Source organism: Danio rerio, chromosome 11, assembly GCF_049306965.1.
Source record: "Danio rerio strain Tuebingen ecotype United States chromosome 11, GRCz12tu, whole genome shotgun sequence".
Taxonomy (NCBI): Eukaryota; Metazoa; Chordata; class Actinopteri; order Cypriniformes; family Danionidae; genus Danio; species Danio rerio.
This window is the reverse complement of record NC_133186.1, coordinates 11,094,315-11,109,621: the sequence shown is the minus strand read 5'-3', so window position 1 is coordinate 11,109,621 and position 15,307 is coordinate 11,094,315. Positions and strand designations below refer to the sequence as shown.

General features: G+C 37.8%; 1 protein-coding gene across 12 annotated transcripts in view; it reads left to right on the top strand.

Moving 5' to 3' along the window:
* Positions 1-15,307, top strand: part of slc4a10a (solute carrier family 4 member 10a) — a 128,826-nt gene that overhangs the window by 49,821 nt on the left and 63,698 nt on the right. For all 12 annotated transcript variants that reach the window (XM_073916448.1, XM_001335416.9, XM_073916447.1 and 9 more), the window contains one exon: positions 8,433-8,514. In XM_073916448.1, coding sequence (XP_073772549.1) covers positions 8,433-8,514 — 82 coding nt within the window. The remainder of the gene's footprint in view (positions 1-8,432; positions 8,515-15,307) is intronic.

Below are 15,307 nucleotides of genomic sequence, written 5' to 3'. Positions count from 1 at the left end.
AATGACAGAGACAAAATTAAGGAACAATTTAAGTAAAGTTGCAAAAATAAAAAATAACTTTCCAATTAATTGAATTTAACATTAAGAGCTTGAGACTTTGCTTGGTCATTTGCGTTTTTTTGTGTGTGCAAAATTAAAAAAAAAACTTCATTTCCAGGTAGTCAGCAGTTCTATAAGATAATCCTGAAGTTATGTTTATCTGTCTGAGAGGTTTTTATGGATGGCTCATGTCTGTCTTCATGTTGGGCATGATGAGTGACAGGGTGGCCGTCTTTTCTTTACACATGACAGTTGTGGCTATTTTCAGTGATTTAGGCAAGTTTACTATTTCTTCGGCGTTGCTGATGTCGGCGATATCAAGTGGATCATGTTGACGTGCATTTTTGTGTACCTCTGTACTCAAAAAAGTTAATGCTTGTCGTAATCATAACTCTAAAATGCGATATGATTATTTAAATGATGTGCACGCTTTCAGTTTCATTTACACTGCTAAGTGCTGTTCATACTTCTCACGCGGCTCCTAAACGATCTCTCTTTGCCACAAACTGAATGTTACAACTTTATTACCTGTTATTTACAAGCTTTGCAGGTTCTGTTCACTGAAGTAGGCGCGGGCGCGTCTATCATTAAGTAGTCCGCCCTCTGTAGTAACAGCTCACGGTCAGCTTACGTCATGTGTGATTTTGCGGCCGCGAATACTTCATTATATGAAGACAGAATGATATTTTATGGTGAATTGTACCTTATAAATACAGTATGTGACTCTTTCAACACCATTAGGAGGTATCCATGTCGCTGAGCAAAGCATGTAAATCACTGTGAAGACTTTAAAACTTAGGCTATGTTTGACCCAGTATGCTTGTCAAAAAGCGGACGAGTCTAAAGCAATGACTGTAAATCCAAAATGTTGCCAGACGTCCGATTTTGAGGTTATGGGCCATCCTCTATGTCAGCTCCACTCATCTTGGTCTGCTAACGTTACTGCTGCCGCTAGTTCAAGCAATCTGAACTCACGTGCGACAGCAGGTGGAAAGTAGCTCACGTGCAAACAGCACAACTAATAAGCGAAAATGGACGTCATATCGTAATAAAATCGTCATAACACCACGTTGCATATTGTGACATTTTTGCATCGCAATAAATCGTACAACGATAAATCGTTACACCCCTAACAGACACCACCATTAGCCACTTTGACTGGTTGCAAATAATTTTTAAATTGTAGTTTTCTTAAAAGCAGGGTTCGACAATAAGGGTTGTTCAAAATTCGTGGAAATGTGATATGAGAATCGAGAAGCAGCATGACTGACAAATCTAGTTTTGTTTGTGCGGGCAAACGAAAGCCAGTTGAATACCAAATGAGAGGATAATCACTTGCGCCAACAGCTAATGTGATGCACGGGACTGTTTAAAACACATGCACGCTCCCGTTTCCTGCATGGCTTGAAAAAAAACGTGCCTGGCAATGCAACTGATCGGTTCTCTTTCAAATCGACAAAAAGTTAGGCCCCGTTTACACTAGTGCGTTTTAGTTTGAAAACGCATAAGTTTTGCTACGGTTACGCCATCCGTCCACACTACGCCGGAGTTCTCGAGCGCCGAAAACGGAGCTTTTTGAAAACGCTGGAAAGGCCGTTATCATTCTAAAACGCTGCTGCTTCGTCTCAGTGTGGATGGGGAAAGACGGAGACATCTGAAAACGGAGGCGGGGCTGCAAACGTTCGCCTATCTGATTGGGGCTTTTCCTCAATATTAAGTAGCCCACACACAGTTCAGTCTGGCATCCTCTTCTTGTAAGTTAAGACTTCGCAAGTTTGATCAAGGCTGCAGTCTCCCCCTTTTCAGTTTGATATGGAAAACATACCGAGGACACGGGTAAATCTTCAAAGGGAACAGTGTACTTTATAACTTCATTCACATCACCTTGGCTACGTTGTTTCACTTTCTCAACAATAAAATGTAAACATGATATAAGGAACTGCCTATTTTCTTTTTAATATTAGCAACTTAACAGACAGCAGAAATGTTGAGGCGCCGTGCTGCATATATGAGCGTCATCTTCACTGTGCGGATATTTATAACAAAACGGAGCCTATAACAACTGCCTCCTTTCAATTTCAGTGAAAATACGAAACGCACCCTCTCTTTTGCTGAATATCAGTTTTAATAATCGATAATTATAAAAGTATAACATACAATAAGTTTATACATTGTAGGAAATAAAGGCAAGCGATCAGTTAATGTACCTGGATTAATCATTAACTTATCTTTGCGCTTAACCAAAACATGTTACCCGTGAACAAGTAACTTAATAGATTCCAATGACCAAAGTCAGGGAATTGGCCTATGTCGTTAGATAAAGACAACAACATGAATGAAATATCACGTTTAGCAAATATAGCGAGATCAGATCCAGCGGGAGATGCTTGATGAGCAGTCCGACCAGCAGAGCTCTCATCTGGGTAGAAATGCTGGAGCGCTTGCCCCAGAGTGTGTGTGTGGTCACGTGATGTGCGTTTTCAGCGTTTTGGTGTGGACGGAGAGCTGTTCAGAAACGCTGGGTAAAACGCGAGTGTGGACGCGGATCGTTTTCATTCTACAACGCCGTTTTAAAACTAAAACGCACTAGTGTAGACAGGGCCTTAGGTTCATGCACCCACGACTTCTGCTGCTTTCATGAGCTCCAGATTGGTCTTTTTGTAAGCAGCACCGGTTGCTTTCATTTTAACCAGTATTTAAACAGGATATAGGATATTTACTTCCCATTTATGTGTAGTTAATTAGTGTCAACTGTTTTTCTTTTTAAGAAATGTTTTGTTAAATAAAAAGTATGTACAGCTATATTTCACTTGTTTTGACACATTATTTAAAATGTATGGCTTAATAATTATTTATTTATTTTAAGTGTGGTTAGAGATAAATTTGGTAAATCCTTTGAGCTCTGAAAAGATAACCTATGTGCTCATGCTCACTGAGCAACATACACAAAAAGTAAAATGAATGAGGCGGCATGTGGACATTCCACAAAATCTAAATCAAGTCATTTTAGCATGTTATTGTCATATTTATGCATATAAAATATATCTTCCCAACTACAAAATTGTGGCTAGTGAAAATGACGAGTGGCTTGTAATGTTGGAAAACTAATACCCACAGTGGCTGCAAAAAAGTTAATGTCAAGCCCTGTTTATAAATATAAACAAATATGACATGTCTATATGCAGTGGTTCCATCACAAGGTTCTATTGCAGCTATTAAAACACATAATTCAAATGAAAAAACAAATCCTTAAGTTATTATTATTTTAATCTCTAACAAGATAGGTGGTCTATTTATAGTACAAAATATTAAATATTGTACCTAATATAGCACAATTTAGACTCAATAATCATTCTGTGCTGCATTAACATGAATAATGATATCATTTTTTTAACAATGATGTTTATTATTTTAATACTGTTGGTCGCTGGTTAAGCTTTTTAATACTAAGCTTTTTAATACTGGCTTGCATGATTTAGGATCTGAAAAGCTACACATCGATGAATTTGCTCTTCAGTGTTTGGACTCTCAATGATTTCAAACCACACTGAACTGAGCTAAACTGAACTGAACTTAAACACTAAAAACTGAACTACCCTGATCCAGTTACTATGACCATTTATGTGAAGCTGCTTTGACACAATCTACATTGTAAAAGCGTTATACAAATAAAGCTGAATTGAATTGAATAGTGGCTGATTTTACATCAGTGATTTTCCAGCAATTCTACAAGAAGTGATAAATTACATAGATCATGAATAATGGGATAGAGGCCCTCATGAATCTGGGACTATGAGTCTGGACTATGCCTCTGGGAACACACATGAAACATGATTTTGAAACATTTTGGTTTCATGTGTGTTCCACATGAGATTTGAATGTGATGTTTGTTTGGTTTTCTGTAAGGGACAGGCTAGGGAGACTTTGGCTGCACAGGAGACTTAAACAATGTCATTTATGTTCTGGGGACAACTAGCGGCAGGCCACATTAGTTGTCATGGAAACTGTCTGTTAAGGTTATACTCAGGCTGAAGCAGACGACTGCATATTTTGGGATGTCATGTATTGGTGATGTGAGCAGGAATGAGGAACTGTGTGTTATGGCCTCAGTGTCATTTATTAAGAGTAAATGTTGTCATTAAATGTGTATTTTGTCCTGGAGACAGGAATGGAATGGTGCCTTGTGTGTGTGATGCCAGTAAACCGAAGACAGGCGGGAGACAGGGTTCTGTATGCTCCTATGGTTAATGTTATTTTCTGAAAGAAAATGAGAGTAAAATGAATATTACATTCTTCCCAGTGAGCTTGCAATGGCATTTAAACTAGCAATTATTTTTGAAGTTCCTTTTTTGTTATGACTCAGAGTCCAAACCTCCCACTTAAATGCATTAGGTAGTGGTTCTTGGTGATAAACATGTCAAGTAGAGCTGTAACAGCTAACTGATGAGAACTATAATGAAAACAGTCAACAATGGAGATCTGCTTTAATAACACACATAATGAAGTGGAAGGACAATCTGTTTTATGTAAGGTGTCGTGGTGATTCATAAACAACAGTGGAGTGGGAATCATTTTAGTTGAATTATGAAATGGAGGAAATGGCTCAGTTTAACTCTTATATATATGGGCAACATGGTAAAAAAAAGATCATATGATAAAAATTTGTGATTGTTAATTATTACAATAAAGTTGCATTTTATTTTATTCATTTCAAGTTTAAAGGCAGATGTTTGCACCTGAGCAAAAGTTGTAGAAACCAGACAGTTAATGATGTATTTATTATCTCACAAGCTAACATTCCACAAATTAATGTGTTATATCTCTTAAAATCCCATTTGACAAGTTGAGTTTGAATGCAGATGTCAATACATCTTTATTACAAAAACATTAAAGGTGCAGTGCGTGATCTGCCAAAATGCTAACTGGTTAGTAAGGTTGGGCGATGTTGACCAATTTGGCATCGTACGATGTCTAATATGAAACATCGCGATGGATGATGGCATCGTCGTCTTAGGCGGCAGTGTATTAATTTTGAATGATTAATTAATTCATAACGAATCAATTATTTGTAACCTAACGTTTTAACCACCGCATGGTCTTTGTTTTAGCCATAAACAAATCATACAGTAAATGAATAAAGATAAGTTACACACATAATTACCACCTGTCAATCACTTTTTCCGCGGGACTCGTGAATAGGCAGAGTGATCTGTGTCGTCATATAAGTGTCGACAAACTTGGTTGGTAAACTGGTGCACAACCAACAGGAACCAGCCAACAGTATCTGAGGTGTTCGCTAAAATTACTAAGTACAAAGGTGAAAGTGAAAGATTGAAGCAGACTACTGACCCACTGACTGCCTGGACCCGCTGTCTTGAGAACATGACAGTGTTTGTGCGTCTGTGTGTGTGTGTGTGTGTGTGGTCACGTGATGTATGTTTTCAGCGGTAGTTTGAAAGGAGGGCTGCTCAGAAATGCTAAACGCCAGTGTGGATCGTTTTCATTGTAAAATGCCATTTACAAAAAACTAAGACCTATTAGTGTAAACAGAGTGTGTATTTTTCGCGAGCGGATTTGCAACAGGGGCCGGGCGGAAGATCGAGGCTCAGCATCGTGGTGTCTGTCGGCTGATGGATGACGGCATCATCTATCGGCCCAACCCTACTGGTTAGCATATCTTTGAAACAAGCAGTCCCTCCCTGCCTTGCACAGCCACGCCTCCTGACATGAACGTGCGCACCTTAAAGATGACAGCAGACAACCCACTTGTTCATGTTATTCACCAGATGGAAAACATTACAGTACTTTATAATGCTATTACTTTCAGTGAAAAACTGTATTATATCTGGTATGTTTTAGTTCTATAGCTAGCAAAACTTGTCATAATGTGCAATATTTCTTCCATGCACTAGTCTCACTCTCTCACATGCTTTGTCCTCAAGCAACTACTGTATGGTTAATGACTGGCTGGCGGTATGCAGTGTCACAGGTTGTCATTGTTCAAAAATGAACCAATGTGATGTGAATATAAAAGGAACTTCACCTCGGTAAAGCTGGCCAGGTGGAATATAACTATTTTCTTATGTTTTGTTCTTAAACTACATAAAAATCTACATTATCCATGCTGTAAAACGTCCCCTATGAAATTGAAAATAGTCACATCAATCTTTCACTGGAAGATTACAGTGGCTGAACAACTTCTGTGCGTATAACCCATTCATAATACAACACAATCTAGATTTGCTTTGCATGAATAAAAGAGTTTTAAATCAGAACAGTACCAGTCTAAAAGAAATACGTCAGCCATGGTGTCATCCTTCGCCAGCGTGCAAAAGTAATTCCAATATTGATTAAAGATTTAAAAATAAAAAATTATTCTGCATTTGTTATTACCACAGTGATTGTCTCGTGTGCACATGAAAGCATGGCACGCATGCACACGTAAACGGCAGATCTGTGTAAATGAGTGTGCAGTTGAACAAATCTACAATTGTTGACAGACAGTATGGGCTACCTATTAGAATTATGCGAATTATGGGCCTAACAATTTTTAATTGGATGAACATTTTGTAGTATTTTGCCTTACCCAGAATATAAAAATACATATGAATACATTTACTTTAATCAGCACAACAAAAAATGTTTCTGAAGACAGTCACCCACTGCACCAATCCATTTATTCATTCATTTTCTTGTCGACTTAGTCCCTTTATTAATCCGGTGTCACCACAGCGGAATGAACCGCCAACTTATCCAGCAAGTTTTTACGCAGTGGATGCTTTTCCAGCCGCAACCCATCTCTGGGAAACATCCACACACACATTCACACACTCATACACTAACGACAATTTAGCCTACCCAATTCACCTGTACCACATGTCTTTGGACTGTGGGGGAAACCGGAGCACCCGGAGGAAACCCATGCAGGAAGAACATGCAAACTCCACACAGAAACGCCAACTGAGCCTAGGCTCGAAACCAGCGACCCAGCGACCTTCCTGCTGTGAGGCGACAGCACTACCTACTGCGCCACTGCTTCGCTCACTGCACCAATAACATTTGTTAAAAATTGAACCAACTAATTTTACTAATGGTAGGATAAAATAGAACTATTGTAGTGTAGTAGTAGCGGTGCTTTTGGAGTGAAGTGTTTGCCGTTTAGCGTTATTTGAATAGTTAATAAACAAAAGAAATTCTATTCAATATTCAAAAACATTCAAGGTCTGTTTGTCTACGCCTCCTTTTACTGTTTCCTTGAGGGTCAAAAAGCACCCTACTTGCGCTGCCATTGCGTGTTTATGTTATGCTGTGTTCCAGCAAGACAACTTGAAATTTCGATGGGGGCTATTTCTGCTTCATTGAGATTAGCACTGAGCTACCTTAAGTTTTACAGCACCAAATTAGTGGTAGAAGTGATGCAGTGGCAGAGTAGGTAGTGCTGTCGCCTCCAAGCAAGAAGGTTGCTGGTTCAAGCCTCGGCTGGGTCAGTTGGCGTTTCTGTGTGGAGTTTGCATGTTCTCTCTGTGTTCACGTGGGTGTTCTTCCGGTTGCTCCGGTTTCCCCTGCAGTACATGCAGTACAGGTAAATTGGGTCAGCTAAATTGTCCGTAGTGTATGAGTGTGAATGAGTGTGTATTGATGTTTCCCAGATATGGGTTGCAGCTGGAAGAGCATCCGCTGCATAAAACATATGCTGGATAAGTTGGCAGTTCATTCTGCTGTGGCGACCCCAGATTAATAAAGGCACTCAGTCGAAAAGAAAATGAATAAATGAATGGATGAATGAATGAATGAATGAATTAAAATTTGTGGTAACATAATTTAAACAGTTTTTGAGATTTTATAAAATTTTAGTGCATTTTATAATGTAACATTTAGTTTTTCTTGAGCTGTTTTAAAGGACAGCTAGCATTTGCATATGCATGCACAATAATTAATGCTTCATTAGTACAAATGTTTAATTATTTTTTTTTACTACTGAAGTGTGTGAAACTGACAAGACAATGACATCTCTGTATTTTGGTGGGATTTTGCTGAGTGTGTTTCTGTGCTGGTGTCTTGGCTAGTTTAGGTCTGTGTTACAGACTGCCAGGCTTTAGGCAGAGTAACAATCATGGGGAGGTCAAGTTTCAATTATATAATTCAAAATAAATATTTATTAAAGTACACAAAAAAATTAAACTCAAAATAATTGACTCGTCACAGGTACACACTGCAGTTTTTTTATTATTCTAAAAAGAAATTTAGTTTAATTCAGTATATTCTGTAGTCACGTTGTATTTTGTCATATTTCATAGAAATGGATTGTAGGATATTCATGTCTTGATCTTCTCTGAGAGAACATGTATGTGCATGCCCGACTGTGTGTTTAATCATTGTGTTTTGTTTTGCAGAGACAGGATGAGGAAGCTGTGCTGGACAGAGGTGGGACTCGGTCTATGCTCAACACCAATTTTGAGAAAGAGGAGCTAGAAGGTAAATAAAGCTTTTAAATGCAGACTATAACCAGACTGGAAGGTCAGGATACAACAAGCCAATGGTCGGCCATTGTTTAGCTTCATGCTGTCAGTGAGTGTCTGTCAGGCTTGTTTGTTTGGTGTGTTCCACACGTCACCTCTCGTCGAGCTCACATCGGAGGGAGTTTGCCTAATTCAGCGTGCATAATCAGAGTCAGTTGTCAGCGAAAGAGAGCGCTCTGATTGGTTGTTTAGTTATGAATCAGAGCACGAGGGCAAAGCTAAGTTGTGAAAAAACTTGAGTTAAGAGGGTCAACAAAGAAGCAGATTGTCATTTCTTCGCATTTCTTAAATATTTACAAATGATATGGATTATCAGATCATCAGACATATCGTCACCTTAGAATTTCAAGGTTCTGTCTGACATTTTTGTCAAAATTGAGCTATTCACATACTCTAATTAAATGACAACTCATTTAAATTATGTGATTTTTTTATAAGTTGTTTACATTTTGAGACTTCTTATTTATAAAACAAATGTTACACACTTACTGTGTGCTAAGGAATGTAAAAACTTTGAAGCTCATTATCTCAAAATCATTCAGAACGCAGATAGAACCTTGTTATTCCACGGTGACAATATTCGCATAAGCGAATCTCTCTGTGATATGTGAGAAGTAATGTGAAAATGGTATGTTTACACTGCTTAGTTTACAATGTATACAGGTATACTGTATGTGCAGCACAAGATCTAGTTTCCCGTTGTGCTATAACAATACTGTTATTGCCACTCAGGGCTCAACGATAAGGACTGCCCGATGGCCCGGGGCCAGTGTGTGAGACGCTCGGGACAGTGGACAGGATCATTACTGGCCCGATCGGGCCAGTGCTGCCTTGTCACTAAAGTTTAATTTGCCTGCGACTATTTATTAGTTGCATGCAAATACAGTCTTAGAATAGAGAAACAGTTTGGGTTTTTAAGGCTTCAAATGCTGCCTTTTCTGTGATGTCGTCGTAAGCACTATATTGCTTTTCAATTCCTCTTGTCTGATTGGATGTTGTAAGCAGGTTATTTTTTTCCATAACAACCAGTACAGCGAAGAGACAGCTACATCAAATGATGATGCTAAAAGAAAACGTTTGTTTTTAACTTTTTGGAAGCAGACATTGCGAGGGTACACCACGACAAAAAAAAAATGAAGTGATGTTTTGTACAGTTTGTCATCAGTTTGGCAGGTCAGCCACTTTTGTTTTGCAATAAAATACCTGCAGGTTTTCTATACCACTACTTTTGTTTGCACTTTGAATTTTGCTCATTTTACATTAATTACCTTTTTTTTTCTCTATTTAAATTCTAAATTCACAATCATTTTTTAAAAAATTTGTGGCTGAGAAATAGCTATTAACTTTTTTTTTTTTTGTTGGGGCAAGTGAAAATATTGCCAGGGCAAGTAAAAATCTGAACCACTGGTCCAATCTGGCCAGTAGAAAAAATCCTTAGCGTTAAACCCTGGCCACTTGTGGGTTTGGAAAGATAAATGCTCTTTTACGCAGGAGCAGAATGTACATTCTTATTTCATAAGTGCTAGTTCTTTGACGTCATCAGTTTGATCTACAAGGAATGCCAGTTGTGTCTTTTATTTTGTAATGTGTGTTATAAATAGAGAACTAAAAGCTTTGAGTCACAACAAAAAGCACAACAGAGATATACTGAAGTCCATAAATATGATAATTAACTAATTAAGGTAATTGTTAAGGGAATACCAATGTTTTGGAAAGGCTCTGAAACCTACTGTTTAAGTAAATTTGAAAATCTGACAAAATAGTGAGTAAATTAAATGATCTGTACACGTTTAATGGATAGCATAACATTGATTCTGCACATTATTAGCTTTAGAACAGCAAGTGTTGTTGTTTTCCCCAGACATTTAGCATCTTTTAAATTCACAAAAGTCTAGCATGCAAGCGCTCAAACCTTGTGGTGCCCTGAATTTCAGAGACTGGAGAAGTGGAGAGGAAATGAATCCAGTGTTTGACATTAGCTGTTCTCAGTCCTGAGGATATATTCCATTTAGAGAAACATTTCATTCCAGCTCTTTCTCACACACATACACACTCAGACACACACTCAGAAAGTGTCTGTGCCTGAAGAAGCTCTATGTTTCATCCTCGTCCTTGCTTAACCTTGTGAAGAACTTTTTGAAGCTGAAAACCTTTCTAGTAACGTCTCGGTTACTTGCACAATTCTAGTTGCCCAAAGAAGGGGACCGGTGACTTCATGATGATTGATCAACTAAGGCCTAGTTCACACTACAGGATTTTATGCCTAATTTGCAAGTTATTGAGCTCGCCAACAGATCGGGCTGTGATTGGGACAAAATCTGCAGGTGATCGGCGCTCAGCAGTCTTTATGTGTGAACTACTGAATGACGCATCACCAACACCTTGCAATTCTATATCTAGCTTGCTAAATATTTCAGAGCAGTCTGCCAACTCAACCCCACATTGCGTCAGATGATGAGATGCCGCCAATGGGTGGAAGGTCATGAGTCAATTGGTTGTTGTGTTCAGGAGCCCAACAGTATTGGCGATTGGCCAAAATGGTCATCGATGCACTCACTTCACCCTGTATTTACAGGGACACGAGAGCATGTTAAAGCTGCATCTGTCCGCTGAACCATCAGATATATGTGTTCGATCTGCTGACACATCAGCTGATTGACGATGCTTTCAAATTTCAAAGATTTCAAAGGCTGTATGTCAGTAATGACATCAAACACATGCAGCCAATAGTGTTGACCGTGTCAACGAGGTTCGAGTCCAATGAGGAACGGTTCCAGAAAGCAGGTAAAACAAATACAAATGGCAAAAAATAAAGTAAACAAGTAAATAACAGGATGAGAGTGTGGTAAGATCTTAAAATGTAGTAAAAATCAGCGGCCATGAGGGATTTTCTTTTTCTGGATTACTTTTAAAAACACTATCGGTTGGGTTTAGGGAAGGTGGTAGGGGGTCAATCTGATTTTAAAAACACTATTGGTTGGGTTTAGAGAAGGGGGTTAGTGGGGGTATCAGTCGGTCAGTCAGTCAGTCGACAGCGGCCTCTGGTGGATTACCTTGAGAAGAGCAGGCGAGAATGGCACACAAGAAAATTTTGAGATCTGAAAAGGTATACACACTGGCCTCCGGTGGATACGTGAAAACAAAAACAAAAAAATGTGCCTTCTGGGACATATTTTGCTTTCTCCAGAAATGTATGCAGGAGTACGTATCCATTATGAACCTGGGTTAAATGTAGTCTGAACAGCACTTTCAGTTTACACTTATTTGACTGAAAAGGAAAATGCATATTTGCCGTGCAGGGCTCTCAGCTCGGAAAGACACCCTAACTCAGAGGTGGGCAAACTACGGCCCGCTGAACATTTTCATGCGGCCCGCGAGGAATTTTTTTCAGAATTAGTAAATTAATGATGCAATTACAAGTGAACGCCATGTGATGGCAGTTTTGCACGCGGTACAGTTAGCGCAACCCGTAGAATTAGAACACAATCTTGGAAATTAAAATGCACTGAATGACTGAAAATGAATCAGGCAAAAAAAATTTACTCTGAATGTCATGTGTTTAAGGAAGAATGGACATCAAAATACTTCTCCAATATCGGACAGAAAGTGCTAAGTTTAATATGGCAAGAAAGTATTGCTGTTTTTGAAGACTACAACCTGAGGGGCTGATCACACGAATGCTCATTTACGTTCCAAAAACGTAAGGTGCACTGCATTGCCTTTTTGTTGACAAGAAAAAAAGGAGCGTGGTGCACTTTTGTATGTCGTTAGGCAACGGCTGACTGCAAGAGTGTTGCTGTTGATATTAATATAACTTTATTTTCAGGCTCATTGTTCACATTAACACACCCATAATAACATGACTTGGAATAACAAAGACTAAAATTCTTCTTCCGTTTAATCAAAATGATTGATATGAGCATATTAATGCAAGCAATCATATAATAATTGCAGGTTAAATGTGTTAATTTTTTGCCATAGAATGTATTTTCCATGCATACATCCACTTTAAAGTTATTTTATTAAAGATTTGTGGTTTTATCAAGTTTTATGATGATTGATCTGTAAATTCTACAAGCAGTGCAAATTAGATCATTGTAAATTTGACTGAATAGTAAACTTTAAGAATTATTTTAATGTGTTAATATGAGATTTTTTTCCATCAGACAATATCTTTTCTATTCTCCACTGTAAGAATTATTATTATTATTATTATTATTATATTTTATGAGAGATTATTTTATTGTTTTATGATGATTGATAAGTGATGATAAATATAAATAGCAGTGCAAATTCATTTGACTTGTAAATTTGACTCAATAATAACTATTAAAAAATAGTTTTGTGTTAATGTGACATGTTTCTGTCCGATATTACTTGTTTCATGCATACTGCCCAAGCGGCAACCTCCCGCTCTCCCTCGGGAGGCCAATATGGGAGTAACTGAAACTGCAATTCATCAAAATTCCGCTAGTCCTGGCTCCATAATAGAGCAAAGTTTAATTAAGCTCACTGTTAGAACGGCCAACTTTACAGCAGAAAAAAAGAGTTTACAGCATGGTACAAAGAAAGATTTTGGTTCATATAGCTAATATTACCCTTCATGACAACTGTGAGGGGGTGAATTTTTTTATAACTCATCAGTTTCCTTTATTTTAGGCTATATTAAGTTTGCATAATTAAGGGCATGGCCACTTGATTGACAGCTAGGTCTCGCTGGTCGCCGTCAAGTCACCTCAGCTGACTCTGGCAGATTAGCCACTGATTTTGGCATATTCATCCTATTTTTTTGTGTTGTTTTATGTGGCTTTACACAGTCAGTTGCCTTTTGGGATTATTTCCTACAATAATCAGATGATATGGTATGCTCTGTGCACTTAGTTGTGCTCACAAACCTTTCACGTGGCCTCCGTTTCCCATGTGAGTAAAGTTATTTACTTATATACCATCTCTATAAATGTATTTGTTTTATTTAAGATCATTTATCATTTATGATGTTCTTTAGAGCTGTAATGCCCTCCAGAATCTGACAGATTGATTAGCTGGGGCTGTAACTTAGATCAGTCATCTGAAGTGTTGTCATACAGTGTTATGCTGGATTTCATCAATAGTCCTGCATTTACTAACACAGACTATATCTGAAGTGTTTGGAAGTAATTCGCGTTTTCCTCCTGTTGTAAAAAATCATAAGAACAATACTTAGTGGCTCAATGTATTACTACAGTATTTTTAAAAGTCTAAACACTTTATTGATATAGTGTACAGCCAAGCACATGTGGTCAGAATACAAATGAGTCGCAGGTGATAAAGTATTAAGCGTTTTTCCAAAGTAATGTGCGTCTAAAGCCAGGTCTAAGCAAAATGCTGAAAGTGTCTGTAGCTCCGCTCACTCTCTGCCTCTTTGCCCTCGTTTGGGATCCTGCCGTGAGTGCGATGATGCGTGAACAAAATGGCGACGGTTGGCCACGCCTACTTGTGGCTTCTTTTGCGCTCTTAAAAAACCTATGGGTGATGTCACGGACACTACGTCCATATATTTTACAGTCTATGATGCCACTATAAATAAAAGTTATTTTTGGAAGGATTTGACATGTGGCCCTTCACTCGGTTTGCAAAACTTGATGTGGCCCTCGAGTCTAAAAAGTTTGCCCACCTCTGCCCTAACTTGTGTTATTCCCTTTGTCATGAGGGAGAAAGATAGGGGTCCGAGCCTCAGAAAGCTCCCCCCAGTAAAATTCGGAAACACAAAAAAGCTATGAGTATTTCTATGTTTATTTACCAAATTTAGTGCATTTCTGTGTCTGCTACTTTCCCCCCTGACTTTGAATATGTGTGTCTCTGTTGCCTTGCAACTTCTTGCTAACAAAAACAACTTTCTGATCGCAAAATCATAAGTTTGCTTCAAACATTTTTAATGCCATGAAAAAACGTTGCTCTTCTACTTGTACAACTGAAAAAGTCTAATTACTCGTACACATTTATTGGTTGTATAATAAAAAATATGACATCTTACATGGGAACGGTCAGAATGAGTGCTATAGTAATTCTAGTTGTTATAGAATTCTGGTAGTTCCAGTGTTACAATAAAACATTAATATAATGAAAATGGATGAAATTCTGTTTTAGACATGCCATGTGATATTATTTTTTAGGTTAGCATCTTGAGCTAAATCACAAAATTGTGGAAAATGTAAACTCTGTTATTATCAACTCTGGTAATGGTTTAAAAAAGGTTTATCAATAATACCAAAAAAAAAAAACTATTAGTAATAGAATCACTATCATTTTTAGGTATTTTAAGTATTTTCGCTAATAATGCATTTACTTTAACATTACATCTGTTGATTATCATTCCAGTTAATGAAAAATTAATAGGAAATGCTTGAAATGTACCCACAATTCTGGATTAAGCAGTTTGAAAAACCTGTACGTAAGCATGTATGTACAGTACGTATGCATGTCTATACATTTAATTCAGTGTTTTTTTGCTTGTAATGTTCTTCAGAATATCTTTTGCGTTATGCATCGAATGACTTTAGAAGCTTTGAAAGCACCAAAATGTGCCATAAGTTAGTGTTGTTAGTATATGAAACAATATGACTCGCTTGTTTTTAGGTTATTGCTTAAAATTAATCATTAAAACTAATGCCTTTGAATTCCAATACAATTATGCTATCAGATCCACTTTGCTGTAAATAATTGCTGTAAATTTTACATCATTACTGGTAATTTTGGTTGCCAGTAATACT